This window comes from Glycine max, chromosome 12 (assembly GCF_000004515.6).
Source record: "Glycine max cultivar Williams 82 chromosome 12, Glycine_max_v4.0, whole genome shotgun sequence".
NCBI classification, from domain to species: Eukaryota; Viridiplantae; Streptophyta; class Magnoliopsida; order Fabales; family Fabaceae; genus Glycine; species Glycine max.
In genome coordinates this window covers 7,229,725-7,248,331 of record NC_038248.2, presented here as the reverse complement: position 1 = coordinate 7,248,331, position 18,607 = coordinate 7,229,725, and the positions used below count along the sequence as shown (strand labels likewise).

General features: G+C 32.8%; 2 protein-coding genes across 7 annotated transcripts; both read right to left on the bottom strand.

Annotated features, from left to right (window-relative positions):
• Window positions 1-2,947: 2,947 nt before the first annotated feature.
• Window positions 2,948-12,907, bottom strand: LOC100817881 (uncharacterized). 3 transcript variants are annotated; one of them, XM_003540748.5, is made up of 17 exons: window positions 12,780-12,907; window positions 11,563-11,926; window positions 10,951-11,188; window positions 10,220-10,497; window positions 8,844-8,993; window positions 8,524-8,657; window positions 7,904-8,444; window positions 7,724-7,818; window positions 7,293-7,355; window positions 7,110-7,198; window positions 6,918-6,983; window positions 6,127-6,756; window positions 5,956-6,027; window positions 5,778-5,848; window positions 5,570-5,627; window positions 4,321-4,585; window positions 2,948-4,095 (listed from the first exon to the last, which is right to left on the bottom strand). In XM_003540748.5, exons 2-17 carry the CDS (start codon window positions 11,838-11,840, stop codon window positions 3,431-3,433), a joined length of 3,693 nt encoding a protein of 1,230 aa, XP_003540796.1. In that variant the 5' UTR covers window positions 11,841-11,926; window positions 12,780-12,907; the 3' UTR covers window positions 2,948-3,430. The 3 variants fall into 3 exon arrangements, with proteins under 3 accessions (XP_003540796.1, XP_006592321.1, XP_006592322.1); XM_006592258.4 differs by having other exon boundaries at window positions 12,615-12,841; XM_006592259.4 differs by lacking the exon at window positions 12,780-12,907 and adding an exon at window positions 12,256-12,541.
• A 2,961-nt stretch (window positions 12,908-15,868) lies between these two features.
• Window positions 15,869-18,269, bottom strand: LOC100803294 (uncharacterized). 4 transcript variants are annotated; one of them, XM_041007451.1, is made up of 5 exons: window positions 18,065-18,269; window positions 17,701-17,921; window positions 17,225-17,436; window positions 16,689-16,950; window positions 15,869-16,320 (listed from the first exon to the last, which is right to left on the bottom strand). In XM_041007451.1, the coding sequence occupies exons 2-5, from the start codon at window positions 17,908-17,910 to the stop codon at window positions 15,985-15,987; spliced, it is 1,020 nt and encodes a 339-aa protein (XP_040863385.1). In that variant the 5' UTR covers window positions 17,911-17,921; window positions 18,065-18,269; the 3' UTR covers window positions 15,869-15,984. The 4 variants fall into 4 exon arrangements, with proteins under 4 accessions (XP_040863385.1, XP_006592320.1, XP_003539826.1 ...); XM_006592257.4 differs by having other exon boundaries at window positions 17,701-17,898; window positions 18,065-18,267; XM_003539778.5 differs by lacking the exon at window positions 18,065-18,269 and having other exon boundaries at window positions 17,701-18,036.
• Window positions 18,270-18,607: the final 338 nt, after the last annotated feature.

Genomic DNA, 18,607 nt, shown 5'->3' with positions numbered 1-18,607 from the left:
ACCAGAACTCGTGAATTATTTAAACAACAAACAATTGCAATGTTACTGTGACATTTTTATAATCTTCTCTCTCTCTCTTTTTTAATCATCTAAAAAAATGCATTCATTAGAAATATAGCTACCTGTGATACCAATATAAGATACAAGCAAGTCTGTTTCAAACATATCTGTTACAAAACAATCAACTTAATTAAACCTTAATGCACTAAATGCTTAGGGGACATTAAATATAAAGGTATTAAATATTCTAATTCCTTTAGGGGGAAAAAAGTAAGTCTTCAATAAATAATTTTTTTCTTGACAACAAGGTATTTCCACATCAAAAGTTATATAAAATTAATCTCTCGAAAGAGTAGAGTATTAGTTAAGAAAAAAATTATCTCTCCACATATACTACTCTATTCACACATGCAGGAATTAAACTCATGCATATGCTTAAAGAATCTAAACTATATGTTACTTGTGTCCTTGTGGGTAAATGATTTTCAATATGTAGTAAATGTTTTTTAATATTCCCTTAGCACCTGAAAAATAGTAAGAAAACTTAAATATATTCTCTGATTAATTGCTTCAAATTAAAATAATTTAGAAAGCATATATTAAATGGTTTTTATATTTGTAATATAATAAATATTTTTTGTGTTTCACAAGTCTAAAGAGGAGCAATCACGTACTCCTGACCTTTGGGAAATATGTTGATCCTTCAACACTCAATACTCTACAATGGTGACCTGCAAAACCAACACTCAAGTTAGAATGCATACCTTGAGGTGGCTTGATTTAGGGTTTTTATAATTTCTGTCTTTAGTCACCGGTGTAGACAATTCATTAGGCCATTATTGGGCTGAACCGTAATCTTTAGTGTAGAACACTCTTAGGGTTTTCATATCCAGTGTGATAAAGACGTTGCTTATTTTCTTTTTAGCTCTGATTTCCTTCTATTACGGTATTAATTAGCAGTTTATTCATATAACACTTTATTATATTTTATTTTTTATAAGCCATATCGTATTGAATTAGCATTTAGCAGCCTCTCATATTCGATCGTTAAGAATTTCAAGCAACCTCCAATTGGATGTAGGAATAGAAATTAGTTGACATGCTCTAGAATAATATTGGTTGAACTAATATTTTACTCGGAATGCTGGATCCTTCATGATAATTTTTTATTTTATTTTTATAGTTCTATTAGTTTACCCTGGGGATTTGTCTACTACTTTTGAATCAATTATGAGCTATTTGGATTAAATTATTAGGAAGGATAGCAATATGGGTCATTATCAGCGTGCATATATATTAACCGTCCAATCTTGATGAGATTTTAGAGGACAACTTTATTTTGTATCTGTTTGTTTAATGCATACGTCTCTTTAGATTAGGTACCATATTATAATTATAATTTATAACAAAGTAATGTTGCTTTTGTCATTACTTGTAATGCATGAGATTGAGAGAGTGGGACCTGTATTAAAGTATTGAAATGAAATTAAATAGTTAACTATATGAATGAAAGAAAATATTTGTGTTTTAAGTCCTAAAATGGCCATACTTTATGTTACCAAGGTTATCTGATGCTTGTTGCCGTGAAAACTACCACTGAAGATTAAATTATTAGTGAATCATCTTGTTTCTGCCCACAATGATACGATATACTCATATAATGAACTTCTCGTAGGTTTATATTGTATTGCAAACTGGGGAATCAATTTGGTTAACTGTAAGTTTTGTTGAATGCTAGATATAACTTATAAGTAGGTAATTGAAGACATGAGCCGCAAACTATTGTTTTCGGCTTGTAGATACATATGTAGGTATAAATGAATGAGATAGTAAAAAAGGAAATACTCACTTTAATATAATGCACTTTGATTTTATTATATATATATATATATATATATATATATATATATATATATATTTGAATTATGCCTACTCTTATCCCCTTCTCGTAGGCAACACGAGAAAAAACAGAAGAAAAAACAAATCATTTACGTGCATATATGTTATATCTTTTTTTTTTATCCATTAGAATCAAAATCAAGTATCAAATGATTTATAACAACTCACACATATTTGTTACATATGATAACAATTATAATGAACTAGAGTAAAAATTATTACATACACCGATACCCTCGTTAAATATTATGAATATAACAACAAATAATTCATAAGTAATAAAGTGATAATGCATATACTTCCAACAAGAAACATATCTGTTATGACTAGTATTCTGAAGGAGATTGGGCAAGAATCGCTTTCAAAGAGAGCCCAATCTACGGTAGTAAAATTCTTGAGTGGTAACTGATTTATTCAATATTTGTTTAACAATATTGTAATTTGTACTAAGTGATACAGTCAATCCATAGTTAATAAGTCGGTAACAAAAAAGTCAGAATTTGGCTAGTATCATGGCATTTTGTAATGAGAAGCTTTCGGAAGTGTATTATAAATATGTAAAAGACCAACCCTTTTTAAATTAAATTTTCAATATCATTTGTATGAATTAGCATATATATATTAACGTAAATAACATAAAAAGTAATTTCATGTTTGCCTTTCATGATTGAGCTCGTTCTATTACTATATCGTAACAAAACAATCTGATAAAACAAAGAAAATAGGAAGTTGAAAATAAATCCAATCAAAAAATGAAAAACTAATCTTCAAAAATAAAATCAGGATGGCCACACAGTACAAATGACTATAAAATTGAGTAAAGGTGACTTATTCTCGCAAGCATTATTTGTTTGCGTTTTACAAAGTTTACATGATTGAATGCAAGCCAAATTAAGAGAGAAGCAACAGAAAATAGGGAGACCCAAAAACTACAGTCAAGACAAATCATTTTTCTGTTCAGTTATATAACGTAAGCGAGTAAGTTGTCAATGGCGAGTCTTAGGTTTCTATAGAAGGGATTAATTACTAATTTTAATCCTAGAAAAACTTAATTAAAAACTCATTCTCCATTATTCAGGAGAAAACAATCAACATTGTGCGAGTTTCGGTCTACAAGAACAATAAACATTTTACATAGTATGGTAGCTGAAGTCACAGCTTCAGAAATGAAACCACTCTCAGGCTATAGCACTTTAATTAATCTAATCTCCTATAGAAAAGCCATTTCTGAGATCATGACTTTAACACAGCAAAACTAGTTTGATTCATGGGAGAAGGGAGATATCTGACAGCAATTTCATGAAATCCATGATTGTAGCTTCCTCTATACAACGTCCACAAAAATATCAAATTGCAATTTTAAGTCACTCCCCATCTCCCGTTCACCCTATAAATGTGTCAAAATTCATAATTCCAATCACAAAAATTTCCCCTCCAGAGAAACCCAAGTATACCATCAAGATCTTGACGCCCCACAAGGTTCACTGAGTACATACAAACTCTCCTTCAGATATAACACGTGTACATCCCTTCACATAAGCATATTTAAATCCGATAGGTCATCCATTGGAATATCAAGGCCAATAGAATCATGGTCTGGCAAACCATCTTCTTCAAAGTTCAACCATGAACTAAGATCTTGCGCACCACCAAATTCTTCTATTGAACTTAAGTCAGGTAGCGGCAAATTCCCAAAGTCATTGGATTCCTTTATTTGAGAAGTGTCCTGGTTACCAGATAACGTAGCCCCATCTTTGCTATCATTATTGATTGTATCATGAATTGGTAAACGAGCAGATTCCTTTGCTTCCATAAACCTATCATGTCCACTAGCAGTACTCTTTTGCTTCTTAGCTTTTGGTTTGTTCTCATTTTGGCTACTGTCCAGTGACATGCGTCCAGCTCTGCCAATAGAATTTTGTCTGCTCTGATCCCGGCTTTGATTCCTCTCCCTCTCGCTTCTCTTTCCCTTCACTCCACCATGAACAGCACCATCAAGATTTGATGCTCTTGAGGAAGAACCACTGACACCACCATTGACCAACATTTCCCTCTTCTTTTCCTTGATAAACATGGACCCATTCTTGGATGATGCTTGCTCTGATGACTGAATTGAACCTTGAAAAGAATCAACCATTCCCCTGTCTGCATAGTCTCTATGGCAATCATATTTCTCAGAAGCACTAGAAACTGCACCTGTAGCAGTAGATACAAAAACAATAAATTAAGGGGGCGATAATCCAGATAACCAACCAACACAGACAAATCTCTTACATGTTAGCAAAGATACAGTCAATGAAACAGTACTTGCAAACAGGGTGATTACTTATTAATGATTTCTAAGACCTAATATGTTATAAGAGTAACAACACACAACTGACATCAAATACAAAAGTAAACAACAGCAGAACTCTGAAATACCTGATTTTCTGGCTTCAATTTGAACTGAAGCTTTGTTACATGTATTGCTGGCTGTCCCAGAGACCATGCAATCTGCAGGTTGTGCATCCTTCTCACATGAAGGTGGGGTAAACATGATATTTTGTAGGGTAGGTTCACTGAAGCAGTTAACGCCAGCTTCTTCATATCTTTTACATCTTCCAAGAGTACGTTTGAGAAAAGCCGAAGCAACTTGTTTAGACACCTTGTGAACTGCACCTTTTGAATTTTTGCTTCCACGGCATGCCTGCAAATATTATAAATTGATAAAGAACTCACTATTACAGCTGATGAGATGAGTTGACTCATTCATTAAAATAATATTACCAATTGCCAGTGACCTTAGGTTTGTAACCTACATTACCCACAATTCATCTAAACTGATTATCCAGAAAAGGCTACATTAAATGTGGATAAATTGTCTATCTGTGAGCACTAGGTTGTCACACAGAAGACAGCAGGTCATCACCAATATCATTGAAACTAGCAAGAATTTGTGGGGAAACTAGGCAGAAATGGAACAGGAAAGGGAGGATTGGGTGGAATGCTATGCATTTCAAATCAAACATGAAAATAAGATAAAGAAAATAATTCAAATAACTACAGAAGTTACTTACAAACTTGTGGACCACTTGCATGTATGACTAAGAAAAGATAACCAACAACACAAATTAAAGGACAGAAACCCAATTTCTCAACAGAACAAGCAAGAAAATTATATGGTTTAGTAACATCACTAACATGTAATTATACACAATTGAATTACTAAAAGAAAGGATAGGACTAAGACTAAACAACATAAAACTTCAAATAATCTTCAACGCTATTTCCAGCTATCATAGTGGTGACTAGGTTAATTCCAAAGTACACAGTATTCAGCCCATTGATGATTGATCAATAAATAGCCAACACATATTATACTACTGAATAATGTCAACCAAAAAAAAAAAAACAAAGAGGCCCCGAAAGCCAACACCATCTGAAATGCAATCTTTCGAAATCTACAGTTCGTTCTAAATCTACAGTATCTACAGAATACAAAGCAACCAAATATTTGTACAGAAGGTCTAAAAAGTGTAATCAAGTATTAAAAAGCACGACATTTGATAACTAGAGGAATGTTTATTATTACCAATCTTGTAAATCTTAATAAAATCAAGTATCAAAATGGTAAGGAAATTTGTAAATCTTAGTAAAATAAATAAAAGGTTGATAGAGGAATGTTTATTACCAATCTCTTTCTGTAAGCCATTTCAATAAGATGGTCAAATGCAGCTTGCTCAATCTTCCTGCACAATAACAACAGCAATCATAATAAGCATCAATAATATCTTAAGCACAAATTCAAGAAATGGAAAGTGACAAACTACAACAAAAATGAAAATGAAGATACAAAGAGGGATCAGAGGCAAAACATGCAAAGTATGATTAGCACTTACTGCCTTTCCACATCCCTCCCTTCTTGAACAGCTCTATCAATCTTGTCCAAGTTATTCTTCTTACTCCCATTCTATTAGTCAATCAAAATAAGGGATAATGATATAAGAATGGACCAAATTTGAGGTCAATTAGATAGACATGGTCAAAACTATCAGGGAAAATTCTTTCAATACGCACCTGTTCGTACAGTGCTTTCTCAAGTTTCACAATATCTTGATTTATAGCTTCATCTTCCTCGGCTAAATCAGGCTGCACCAAGCAAAGTAAATTTAAGGAGTATGGCCATGAATCTAGTAAGCTCCAAATAACTGTGATAATTGCAATTTCATATATGAAATAAAAGCCTACCAATATTTCAGGATATAAGCCAATGCTCTGCAACTCAAGCAGCAGTCTGTCATCCAGTGGCATCAGCTGATACTGGCCATCAGAAGAAGGAAAGCTAGGAACAGTTAATTCAGCAGGCTGCAGTTGATCAAGATCATTTGAACATATTTCACTGGTGAGTGTGATATCTGAAAGAGAAAATTCTTCATCTCCCTGCCAAACTCCAGTGCTTTGTAAAGAACTGGATGTGTTTGGGTATCTAAATGTGTTGGACGTGGTGCTCTTATCACAAGATAGTCTATCCAACATGCAGTTCTTCTGAACTTGAAGATCCACCTCTGATTCAACTTCAGAATCCATTCTATCCCGATCTTTGGGTTCAAAATCAATTTGATTACAAGAACCACAGTGAGAATCATCACTAGCACATTGTCGAGATATATTCTTTGCATCACTTTGGTGATATGATTCTTCACTTTCATCTTCTTCGATTAGAGCACAAAGAAGTCTTTGGAATACTGGGGTAACCTTGTCCAGTCTTTCCATGTCCTTCTTTACACCTAAAGCATCAAACTTAGTTGATTCTTCATCACAGTGACTTCTCTTTCTTTCCTCTGAACCTTGAGTGGGCTTGTTATTTATAACAACACTCTGAGGAAACACAAATTTACAGGTTACCACATTCCTCCAGATGAAAATTGTGGTGTAATTGTGAAGATCTTAAATTTACTGATGGAGATCTACACAGTAGTTCTTTATTATTGATAAGGGGAAAGATATAGGATAGTTTATGTATAATGCCAAACACTTACCAACAAATCATGATCAATGCCAAACATATTAGATAAACTTTTATCAAATTCCTCAGAAATATTGAGCTGATTCAGCAACCAAAAAACAAAAAAAAAAAAATCAGTAAGTTAGAATATATTCAACATATTGAGAGTCAAATGGTAACTTCACATTTCCAAAAAGACATGACATGTTCAAGACCCAGTTGCTACCTGTTGCTTCAAGTAAGATGCATCATCCAAGCTGATAGAAGCAAAAATAGACTCCATTTTCTTCCAAAATGGACCCGAACAAGCAAGGTCTACATAAAATAAGCCACCAAACTAGTGAAATCTAAAACTGAATATAAAAAAGAAAAACATTTTGGAGAAGGTAAAATGGTTCAAGAGGCATACTGCTAGCATTATGAGCAGCATTTGCAGCTTTATATAATTCTTCGTGATCATCATCAGGTTCACCTGGACAGTCACATTTCAATATAGTGTGAGAAAACATAATCAAAAGCAAATATAGATAAAAATATTTAACAGACTACATGTTAACCTCGAAATAAAATTATACCACAAATAAAGAAAAATAAACTTAATGATAGAACAAGTAATATGTAGAATAATGAAAATATAACTACTGAAAATTATTTGATATGCTAGCCTCTACATGACTGAACAGTTCAAAGTGCTACAACACAATAACTTGCGAAAATATTCCAGTTGGGTAAAACCTAACACACTAATATCACTACCATATGTAAGCGAATTTAGCCACCACTACCCTAAAACTAAAGTTCCCTAATAAACAAAGCTTAGCTTATAAATATCAACAGTACCTCCAAAATCAGGAGAACTAATGTTCAGTTGCTTCCCTACACGAGTCAAAATTTTGCGCTCTTTCTGCTTTTTTGAAGGAGGGCGCCCATATTTGCTGCATTGAACAAAAGGGTATGAGGACAGTTTTGGAAAATAGAAGTAGAAAGGATGAACTAGATCTAAAAATAAAATCAACTTACGTTCTACTCTTATCATTAGGCTTCATGTCCTGTACTGGCTTCATTGTTGGTACATTCTCTGACTTCTCCCTCCCACAAGGGAGGCCAGGCCTTACTAATGATAAATTCCTTCCACTTCTTCCTTGTCTCTGCACACTATCTCCAGATTCATCTGTTGATATCTTATTCTTCTTCATTTGAAACACAGAAGCCCCAGCCTTATCTGCGGCCATAGCAAAGTCACTTCCATTCACAGCTTTCTCTTTTATTTTGTTTTCCCCCGCTCCAGATTCTTCACTTTCAGATAATCCAAAGGGAGATGAAATATCATCAGGCGGTCTTTTATATTTTGGAGTACTGTTGTCTACACTGCTAGCAAGTTGAAATCCATTGTTGCCATCAGAAGAAGCTTTTACATTGAAGTCAGAAGTTAGACAGCCTTCGGATGAGACCTGAACTTCAAGATTGCGTGAGGCAGGAGAAACTACTTTCACTCTTCGTGAGCGTGAATTTTTAGGTGGCCTCTGACCAACCCACTGGGTCATTGGATGAATAGAAGAACCTATGGATGTAAAAGCTCTTAATTATTTGCCATACTAACCACTGACACTTTATATTAAAATTTGAAGGCAGTTACCAACCTGGAAATGTTGTAGATGAAGGTTGAATGTTAGATGATTCTAGTGCACTAACTGAACCTGTTCTTGGTGCCCGAGATACCTTGTTTTTTATTAGCGTGTTAGGGCTGCTTGCTGGGTCCTCCTGAGTGTTTCCCCTATTTATAGAAACATAAAAATTAATGAATTTGTAAATAGTTATCAACACATATAAATGTAGACAAGGACCAGTCTAAAACTTTGTTGTGTTAAATCTTAGCATAGAATCTCACGAAATTGACTGATAAAACAACTAGTCTGTAAAAATATATTAAGACCATGGTGATGTCAAGATATGTTCAAACCTATTGCTTCCTTTTGCAAGAACTCTCTGCTCAGCTATGTGTTCCCTGTGAAGAGAAATGCCTTGCTCACTTGTAAGCATCACGCGAACACTTGTATTAGTAAGCTCTGAAGAGCCCTCAGACTTCATTCCACCAGGTCCAGACTTCAATCTGCACCACAAAAACCTTATTAATACAAAAAAATTATGTTTTGCTTTTCTGTTCTCCAATAGCAAAAGTTGCATCAAACCATTTGACAATGATGTGACTACCTAAGATTTGAAGAGTCACCCAAGTAAAGTAAACAACATTCCAAAGAGGAAAATTGCTGGAGGAACAGATTAGCAGGAGAAAAAGCCCAAGCAATTAATGTAGATGAACATATATCTAATGCTGGTTGCGATAGGTTAGTCAATTGCAGAATATAAACAAATAATAAACATGAAATTCATACCTAAAAGAATGGAATTTTCCAAATGAGTCTAGCATATAGTAGTGAAGCTAATTCAACATAATTAACCTTGATGCATTCATCATTTATGAACGTAATATACAGAGAGGCAAATAATTCATTTATCTATGGCTAACAAGCTCACGCTTGGATGTATTCCTGCAATCCATCATAACATAATTTCACTACAAATCACACCAAGCAAGACATTTAGTCTTCCAGGTATTCCAAGGATTAAAAAAAGACTTTTATACAAGTAATTATTCAGAGAATGGCAAAGTTTAGTATAAGTACTTTTTTAACCAAATCTCTCTTTGAATAGAAATGGTGATTATCAGACACGTCTGCATTAAATATCAATTACTTTTTCAACTACAAAATAATTACAACGTGGAAAAAACAGCATGTCCAAGGGATCATTCAAATCATAAATATTACATGTGACTCTGAACAATCACCCAACAGGAAAAAAAAAAGTGTACAGAAACAACGGTTGTGCATCAGAGCTTTATCTTCCAGACCCCCAAAATGATAGTTCTACTTTTACCAAACAAAACAAAAAATGCTGCAGAGGCCTACACTCCACTTCTGTTTAATGGCCAATGAAGAGAATGCAAGTTGGAAAGTGTTTTCCCCCTTCTAAACAAGTAAACAAAAGGAATGCTTTGAAAAAGGAGCAAGAGCAACAGATTACTGAGCGAACCAGATAAGTAAACTGATCACTGATGATATTAACAGTACAACTATTGTTATTCTGAGACATAATGGGTTCCTTTGGAATGCTGCACTTCACACTTAACCGAGATAAAGTGAAATAATCTTCATATATGATATACAGAAACACCTTAAAAGCCTCCAACACACTCTCCAACTACAATTAACATTACATTTGAAAAATATATATTGCAATTTAAAAGAAAGAGAAAAATAAAAATTAAATAACTACCTGAAACCCTGAGCATCATAAAGTCGCATTTTCAAATCAGCATTTGCCTTTGGAAGAACAGTTCGTTTTACATCCCTTTCACCAGTTATAACTCTGTTTCCTACAGTTCCAACAGACCTCCTCTTCTTTATTTTTTGATCCAACCCTTCACCTCCAGCAAGTAATCTGCGAGTTTTCTCTTCATTTCGAACAGAGCTCCCACAAAGTGTCTGAACCGGATTTCCATCCTTCTCTGTGACAATCCGTGGCCTTCCGATAGCAGCAGACCTACTTTCCTCCTGGGAGAATTGCAGAGTGAGCAAAGTCATGAAGAAAGATGAAAGTAAACACAAACAGATTATTATCATAAATTAATAAATCTAAAACAACAAAACAGCATAAAATTTGTCCATTTTTAAAATCTGACATTAGTATTATTGTTTATCAATGCTTTACTTGGAGATTGACATGATAGATGATTCAAATTATTCCATCCTAAAATGTTTAAACTAGGCTTGAAGCAACTTGAATCCTTTCTTTTGGGATTAAAAAGGAGCTTGAAAATTTAAATGAGCAAATCAATGTGTATATAATGCATTCCTATTTGGCCCTCAAAAATATTAAAAGTCCATATAGTTAAAAAGGATTTAACAACATATATGACAGGTCTGCAATAAAGTATTTTAATAAAGGCAAATTATACAGATAAAGAATTAAAACACAGAAGAAACAATAGTGCAACACATACGCACCCGCACATCTGCCACTGATGTACGAATTCGCTTGTTCAGCATTGAATTTGAGGCCCTTGCTTCTGATCTCTGAGTTAGATTATCATTAGGGGTTTTGTGAATCTGGTTACCCATCTTTGTCAAGTTTACTCCACCTCCCCTATCACTTGATAAATCAGTCCTTTGTCGCTTCTTTATGTTCAATGCCTCGTACTTTTCCAATTTAGACAAAGATTCCCCAAACATTTTTGATCTATCCCTGGTCAACATTATACACTTATCTTAGGACATCAATATGAATATACTGTGTCATAAAGTAATAGGTAAACACACATAAAAAAAATAATAGGTAAACAATTTACATTTGAAACTAACACTTCTACAGTAGAGAAAACATAATCGCAAGTATTTTACAGATCTTAAGGTTGTATACAATAAAAAAGGGCCAAGCATATTGATATTGTCACCAATTACACCCTCATAAAAATTATACCAACTGTAAGAGAATGAGAGCATTCATTTCACAGCTGACCAAACCATACTAAATGTGTTTATCACTCAGCCTTACAAATAGAACTTTTCAGCTCTGAAGAGTAATGTTACAGGAAATTGGGTAGAATAACAAGTATATACCTTGCCTTTCTGGAGGCATCTTGTACACTTTCTTTGAAGTGCTTTAATTCCCCTGAGGCTCCAGGAGCCATGGGTTTAGGATGTGGACCTCCAAAAGAATGGTCTTCAGATGTGTTTCCAGCAGAAACACCAAGAACCCTCCTTAGCTCTCCTGTATATTTTCTATTGCCTACTGTAATTGAATCTAGTGGCAAACACTGGGGCAAGGGTGGCATATCTGAAGAAGTTATCCCACTGTTGCTGCTGCTACTGTTCAAGTTATTCCCAGAACTCAACATTAAGGCGTCAACCTTACTAAAGCTTAGAAGGCAGGTCAAAAGAAAGCCCCAAGATCAAACTGAATCTCTGAATTCCCTCCAGAAACCTAATAATGCAGAACAGAAGTATTCATTAATAACAGCAACAATAGCTAGATAAAGGTCCTGTTTGAATAAACTTCTCCATAAGCACTTGTAGGATATGAAAATAAGATGTTAAAACGAATTGAGCTTCTCTCATAAGTTAAAATCAGCTTGCACTTAACTTTTATAAAAGTTCTCTCATCTTCTCTAAAACAGAGATGCATAAGTTGATTTTAACTTGCCAGAGAAACTCAATTCATTCTACCTTCTTATTTAATTCTTCTGTAAGCACTTAAAAAAAAGTTTTTCCAAACAGTGCTTAAGGACATAATATTACAGAGAAATTAATAACCAGTCCATGTAAATCTCTGCATAGATTACTCGGTATACCACAAGATCACAACAGTTGAAACTAACTGCCTAATAAAACACCTTCACTGGATGATGCTCAATAGAGAAATGCACAAGTTTCCAGTAACATTGATGAAAGTTGACGCTCCCTAACGTACATTACCAATTCCACTAAATCCAAAATACCGAATTCCACAAAACGAATAAAACTAAATGCAGAACATCGCATAATAGCTCAGACAAGACAAGTAGAACCGCAAAACGAATTTCCCCTACTCGATCAAAAAAATAAAATAAAACGAAATTGAAGCCAAATTTTGCAGTAAAACCGAAACGGCAACGAATAAAGAGAAAACTAACTCGATACTAGCAACCGTAGGGTGTAGGAAGTTGTCCGGAAGATCGGAATTAGGGAAACGAGAGAGAATCAATTGGTTCGAAAAAAAAACCTAGGTTCAATTGGGGGAATTGGGGCTTGGAGGTGAATTGATGAAAACGGGAAACAATGATTGAGAAGAAGGGTACCTCCTGGAAGTGGAATTGAACAAAAAGGGCAGATCAAAGTCGCAGAGTGAGTCACAAAAAGGTAAAGATATATACATATTATAATATATAGTATTTTTATATTATATAGACAAAAAAATGAAGTAGTACAGTAATAAGAACCAAAATAAAATAAAGTACATGAAAGAACCAAAATAACGCGGGAGGGTTCTGACTTGGAATGTACATTCTACTCCGCCTATACGGTACGGTATCCGTATGTGTTGGTGTATCTTTGTGAATTCAATGTAAATAGTAATACAACTAATTCCATTAAATATTACATCCTCCATTCCTATTTATAAAACACAAATTTATAATACTCTTGTTAGATTGTCCTTCCTCTCTTAATGAGTTCATACCGATAAGCTTATGTGATGTGACTTTGAACATTATTTCTAAAGTGTTGGTTAATAGTATCCAATTCTCTTAGATAATCCGATAGGCCCTTTACAAAACAATTTTATTCCAAATAGAGGGACTTCTGATAATGTAATTATAGCTCAAGAGATTACTCATCATATGCACAAGACGAAAGAAAAGTCTAATTTTTTTTATACTAAGTATTGATTTCGAAAAAGCTTATGATGGAGTGGATTGGGATTTCTTGAATTTAACTCTCAATGAGTTTGGATTCCCTCAGGCTGTCATTAACTTGATCATGAATTGTACTATGGGTATTTCTTTATCTCTTAAGTGAAATAATGAGATTTCTGAAAGTTTTAGACCAACTTGAGGGTTGAGAATAGGAGATCATTTATCTCCCTATCTTTTCCTATTGTGTATGGAGAAACTTGTTCTGTTGATTCAAGAAAAAGTTCAGAATAATAGTTGGAAGCTGACAACCAATACCAGGAATGACCCTAAGGTATCCCACCTTTCTTTGTTGATGATTTCCTTTTATTTGTGAAGGCAACATCATTTCAAGCTAGACTTCTGAAGAAGATTTTAGATGGATTTTGTCTTACCGCTGGTTTCAAGGTGAATATCCAAAAATCTAGATTTTTGCCATAAAAAAAATTGTCAAGGACAAAGGTCAAGATAAATATGCATAATCAATGTAAAAAAGTATTGCCAAAGGTTCAAATTTACCTCTGAGATCAAAAGTAACACATTTTAATTTTGTGAGAATAAAAATCATATTTTAGTCTACTTAGACTTAAATAAATTTTAACTACATGTAAAATAGATCATTTTGATTTTACTACTTAAACTATGATTTTTTAGTAGCCACATTTTTTATGTTTGATAGTATCCATCTTCATTGAGAATTCATTATGTGATATGTAACTAGTGGTATAACACTTTATTAATTTTTCATGTCATTATTAAATGATTTGTAATTGATGATGTAATATTATGTTAACTTATCATATTATTACTAAATGGATCTCGCAAATTCTTGGTATCATGACGAACATTGTTAAGTAATTCTAATTCAATTTTAAAGATAACTACAAATTTTAAAAAAATGTGAATTAATATGAAGTAACAAATTTAGTTGATCTTAAATGAACCTAATAAGTGGAATGGAGAAGTACTTGCAGACTACTTTATCCTAGATGGCCGGAAATCATTCTATTAAACTTTGTTAATACATGACGAACCTTTTAATATTTCTCATGAAGTTTTTAGAAAAAAAATATATACATAAATTTTATTGGCAACAAAATGATGTTTTTGTACTGTTCTAAAATTTTAGAAGAGGATGAATTAAAAAAATTGTATTAATCTTGTAAAATTATTAAGATTTAGTAAATATTTCAACATTGACCATATTCATTTGTTTTCAGAATTGAAAATATTGAGAAAAGTGTTAAAATAAAAAAATTATTATTACAATAGAAAAATATAAAATATATTAAAAGATTTTTTTTTCAAATGTATGCTTTGCTTATAAAATGAATATTAAAATATTACCATACCTTCAACAGTTTGTTATAAAAAAATATTTCAAAATAAAAATAATTAAATTTTATTTAAGATAAACAATGTCTTAACATAAATTGAATAAAATAGCCACAGTGGAATGTTAGAACTATTTGATTATAAAGCATTTATAAATGCTTTGTATCTTAAAAAGCTTAAAGACTAATATAAAATTGGTTAACTAATATTACATTGAGTTTTTTTTTAAAAAAAAAAATTGCCTTAGGCCGGCAAATTTCTAGTTACAGCCATATTTTTTCTCTATCTGTTTTTTTTTTATTGCAATATATTATCTATCGTGAGGTGTCCATGAAACACTTTTCTTAGAATTATGCAAATTGGTTTAGTTTGGCGCTTTGTACTTCGAGACACATTATTAATCTTCCCTCATTATGTGCAGTTTTGATGACTTGTACAAAGGCAATAAACTATTTAAGACTAGATTCATAAGATATATTAAAGCATAATTGAATCATTCCAAGTGTTTAATTATTGTTCAAATTTTGTCCTTTCACAGTTTCACTTGATCATTCTGTATTCCATTTCTTCAGATATCCTGAAGTACATTTAAACTTCAACAAGCTGGTAACTGAAACAAAGTGGAAGTTATTTCAAAATTTGCATTTCAAGTTCAAAAATAAATGATCTACTGAGGCTCCAACTTTGTGTTCCAGTTGCAGTGAATTACATGAACACCTATTGGATAGAGTAGTGAAAGTAGAAGAAATTATTTTCTTAGGATCCGTTTCGGTTTGTGAGGAAAGAAAGAGAAATGAGTGGAAAGTTTCAACAATTTGATGAGTCCCACACTTTCATATACTACTTTAATTTAAATATTTATTTTACTTTAATTTAAATATTTCTTTTCAATTCTATTTTTTTCCATTTCTTTCCACTATACCAAACTGTACCTTAGGATTATGACTCATGACATTAATCTGGGTATCTCCTTTTCACCCTCTTTCAGTTTCAGGTTCAAGTAAATTTTGATGTATGCTACCTATAACTAATGAATTTGCTATATTTTCAGCCAACAAAAATGTCAGAAATCTGAGTTAGATTTCACCTTAGTAAAGATAATGTTGAAAAGAGAGTAAAAAAAAAAAAAACATGTAAGCATTTCTAGAGAAAAAAAAAAGCAATTTACATCTATGGCATTTTCCTCCTTTCAATCAACGAATGTGATTTACATTTGACATTCTCCAAAGGAAAAAAAATAATCAACAATAAAGATATTGTATTAAGAGATCATGGTAAATCAAGATACAAATACTTCTGGTCTAGGTCTATATGAAAGATTTTCCTCTCCAAGTAAAAGTGCCTTCAGAATGGCCTCACATAAGCCACTATAGTGCACAATCAAATGGCCACCATCTGGAACTTCATGATATTGTATCCAAGGCAGCTTCTGTGTAACAAACCTTTGGATTTGAGAGGGCACTACCTTATCTTCATAGCCCTGCCAAATGTGAGCTGAACTTCTATTATCAGGGAATGGATTACTTAGCTTCAGAGGGTCAAATTCCCAGTTGCCAAAGGCCACCATCCAGTCACCCCTTAGAGTGTCAAAAACAACTTGTTCCCTTAATTTGTTCTGTAAGTGGGAACATACCATCATCACAATTACCTCAGAGGTTTTACCATGGTTCTGTTTAGATAAATTTCTCAATAAATAGTACTTGTTACAGAATTAAATAAAAAGAAAAATAAAATAAGTTTGTCTCACAAGTTAAAATTAGAATAAACTAATTTGTCTAAACCCTCTCAGAGTCTCATTTAGATTATCTAAAGGCTGATTTAAACTTATGCTTATGCACAAGCTTAGTTTATGCTTATGAGAGAAATTTAATTAATTTTACCTTCTTAATTTTCTTTTCCTACATGTACTTATTGAAAAATTTGTCCAAAAAGTGCCTATGTATATTCACATAATAGAACTAGTGAAAGAAACATGTAACTTGCCTTGGTAAGCATTGGGAAGCCAGGAATTGTCTCTAAAATATCTATATCTCTTTTGTTGAAGAAAGCTGGGTTTTTTTCTATGACAGAATTTGAAGGGAGCCACTTTTGAGTCACCCACCAGTACAACAATCTAGGAAAATAGTTTGCAAACCACATGGACCACTTGATAAGTTTCCTCCTATAGTCCTCTTTTATCAGACTCTCAGGGAAGGAAGGCCATAGATAATTTATCACTGGAGCTATCATAGCCACACCTGCTAGCCTGCACAAATTTTGACCTTGTGGTGAAATTAACAATCCATTTTCAACATAAAAAGGGAGAATTTTGACCAGTTTGGCTTGAGAAAATGTTATTTTCACAAATAGTTACAGAAAATGACTTTGTGCTTTTATTTTTACTTTCTTTCTGAAACCAAACATTGTTTAGAAATGTAATGTCGTTTTTATAATTATTTGTGAAAATAAAAAATGAAAATTAACATTTTCTGAAACCAAACATATGTTTAGAAATGTATATTTTGAGGCTTGTAATTTGCCTGTTGGGGATGTAGTTCAAACAACTCCATGTAGCATATGATCCCATTGAGACACCAATCAAATAAAATTTTGACCCTATCTGTAACAGATCAGCAAGCTCTTCAATGTCAAGTGCTTCACTTTTCAGTGAGCGTTTGGGGTTTGGATCACTCTCTCCATACCCAGCTCGATCATATTGCAGAATATATATACCCAATTCATCTATTAGTTCCTGTAGAATCAATGTCAATGTTATCTTAGTGGGGAAAAAAAAAGAAAAACAAAAAGGTTTAAATATTAATAAACATTAAACACCTTCTTTGTATCCAAGTATCTAATCAGAACTTCAATGTCTAATGGTTTCTGCATAATTTTTTTTTTCAATCAAACATGTCTAATTAGATCTAATTTTACTAATCCAATATAACATGTCTACTATTTTCAAATCAGCAGATGCAAGTTTTGTAAAGAGATATTGAGATTAGTATATATATACTTGGGGTGCCAGAAAATTCATATCTTTGGAGCTTCCAAAGCCATGTACAATGATGATGCTGTGTTTTGCTTGGTCCTTGGGGACACCCTTTTCTCTATAAGCCAAGTACCTCCCATCTCTGAGTCTGACTCTTGGTGGTGAAACTGGAACACCATCATCTGATGAATCACTGTTGTTTGGAGGGGGGAGTTGAGTGCCCTGGTAAAACATTCCCACAAGACCTATGAGTAACACTATTGCTGCTCTTGAAACCATCAATGAATGAAGGAATAGAGGGTAGATCTAGGATACATTTTTTTAGTACAACAATGATCACATAGATGTGCTGGAACAAAGGAAAAAAGGTGAGAATATATATGCTTACCTGTCACAAACTGCAGATGTTCTCTGTAAGAAGTTGGGGGATTTTCAATCAATGGTTTATAGATAGGTGTTTGTGTAACTGTGTTAGTTTTTCCTCTGCTTTTGACTTATAGATCTTGGGGAGCCTTCATGATGCATTAGAGATGAACGAATTTGACTGCTTAAAATGGAATTTTGTGCAATTTGACTTTCTTTAGCCTTAATCGGCTGTTGAATGTGGAAACTTAAGATTTTAAGAATTTGAAATATCAGAAAATATATTGTTGCATGTATTTTCTTTTATTTTTCTCATTTAATTATATCATAAAAAAATAGATTGCACAATTTTTAATGAATAAATTATATACATACCAAAAATTTACATTGTTTTATAATCACGTCATTTAAGTTTATTAATTTTTATAATTATCTCAAAAAAGTGATACCGATGATTATTTTTAATTTATTGATATTATAAAATATTTTATACTAATTATTTATAAAAGTTAAACTCATTTCTAGTACATTATTGTAAATAAATTATTTATTATTAGATGGAATTTTT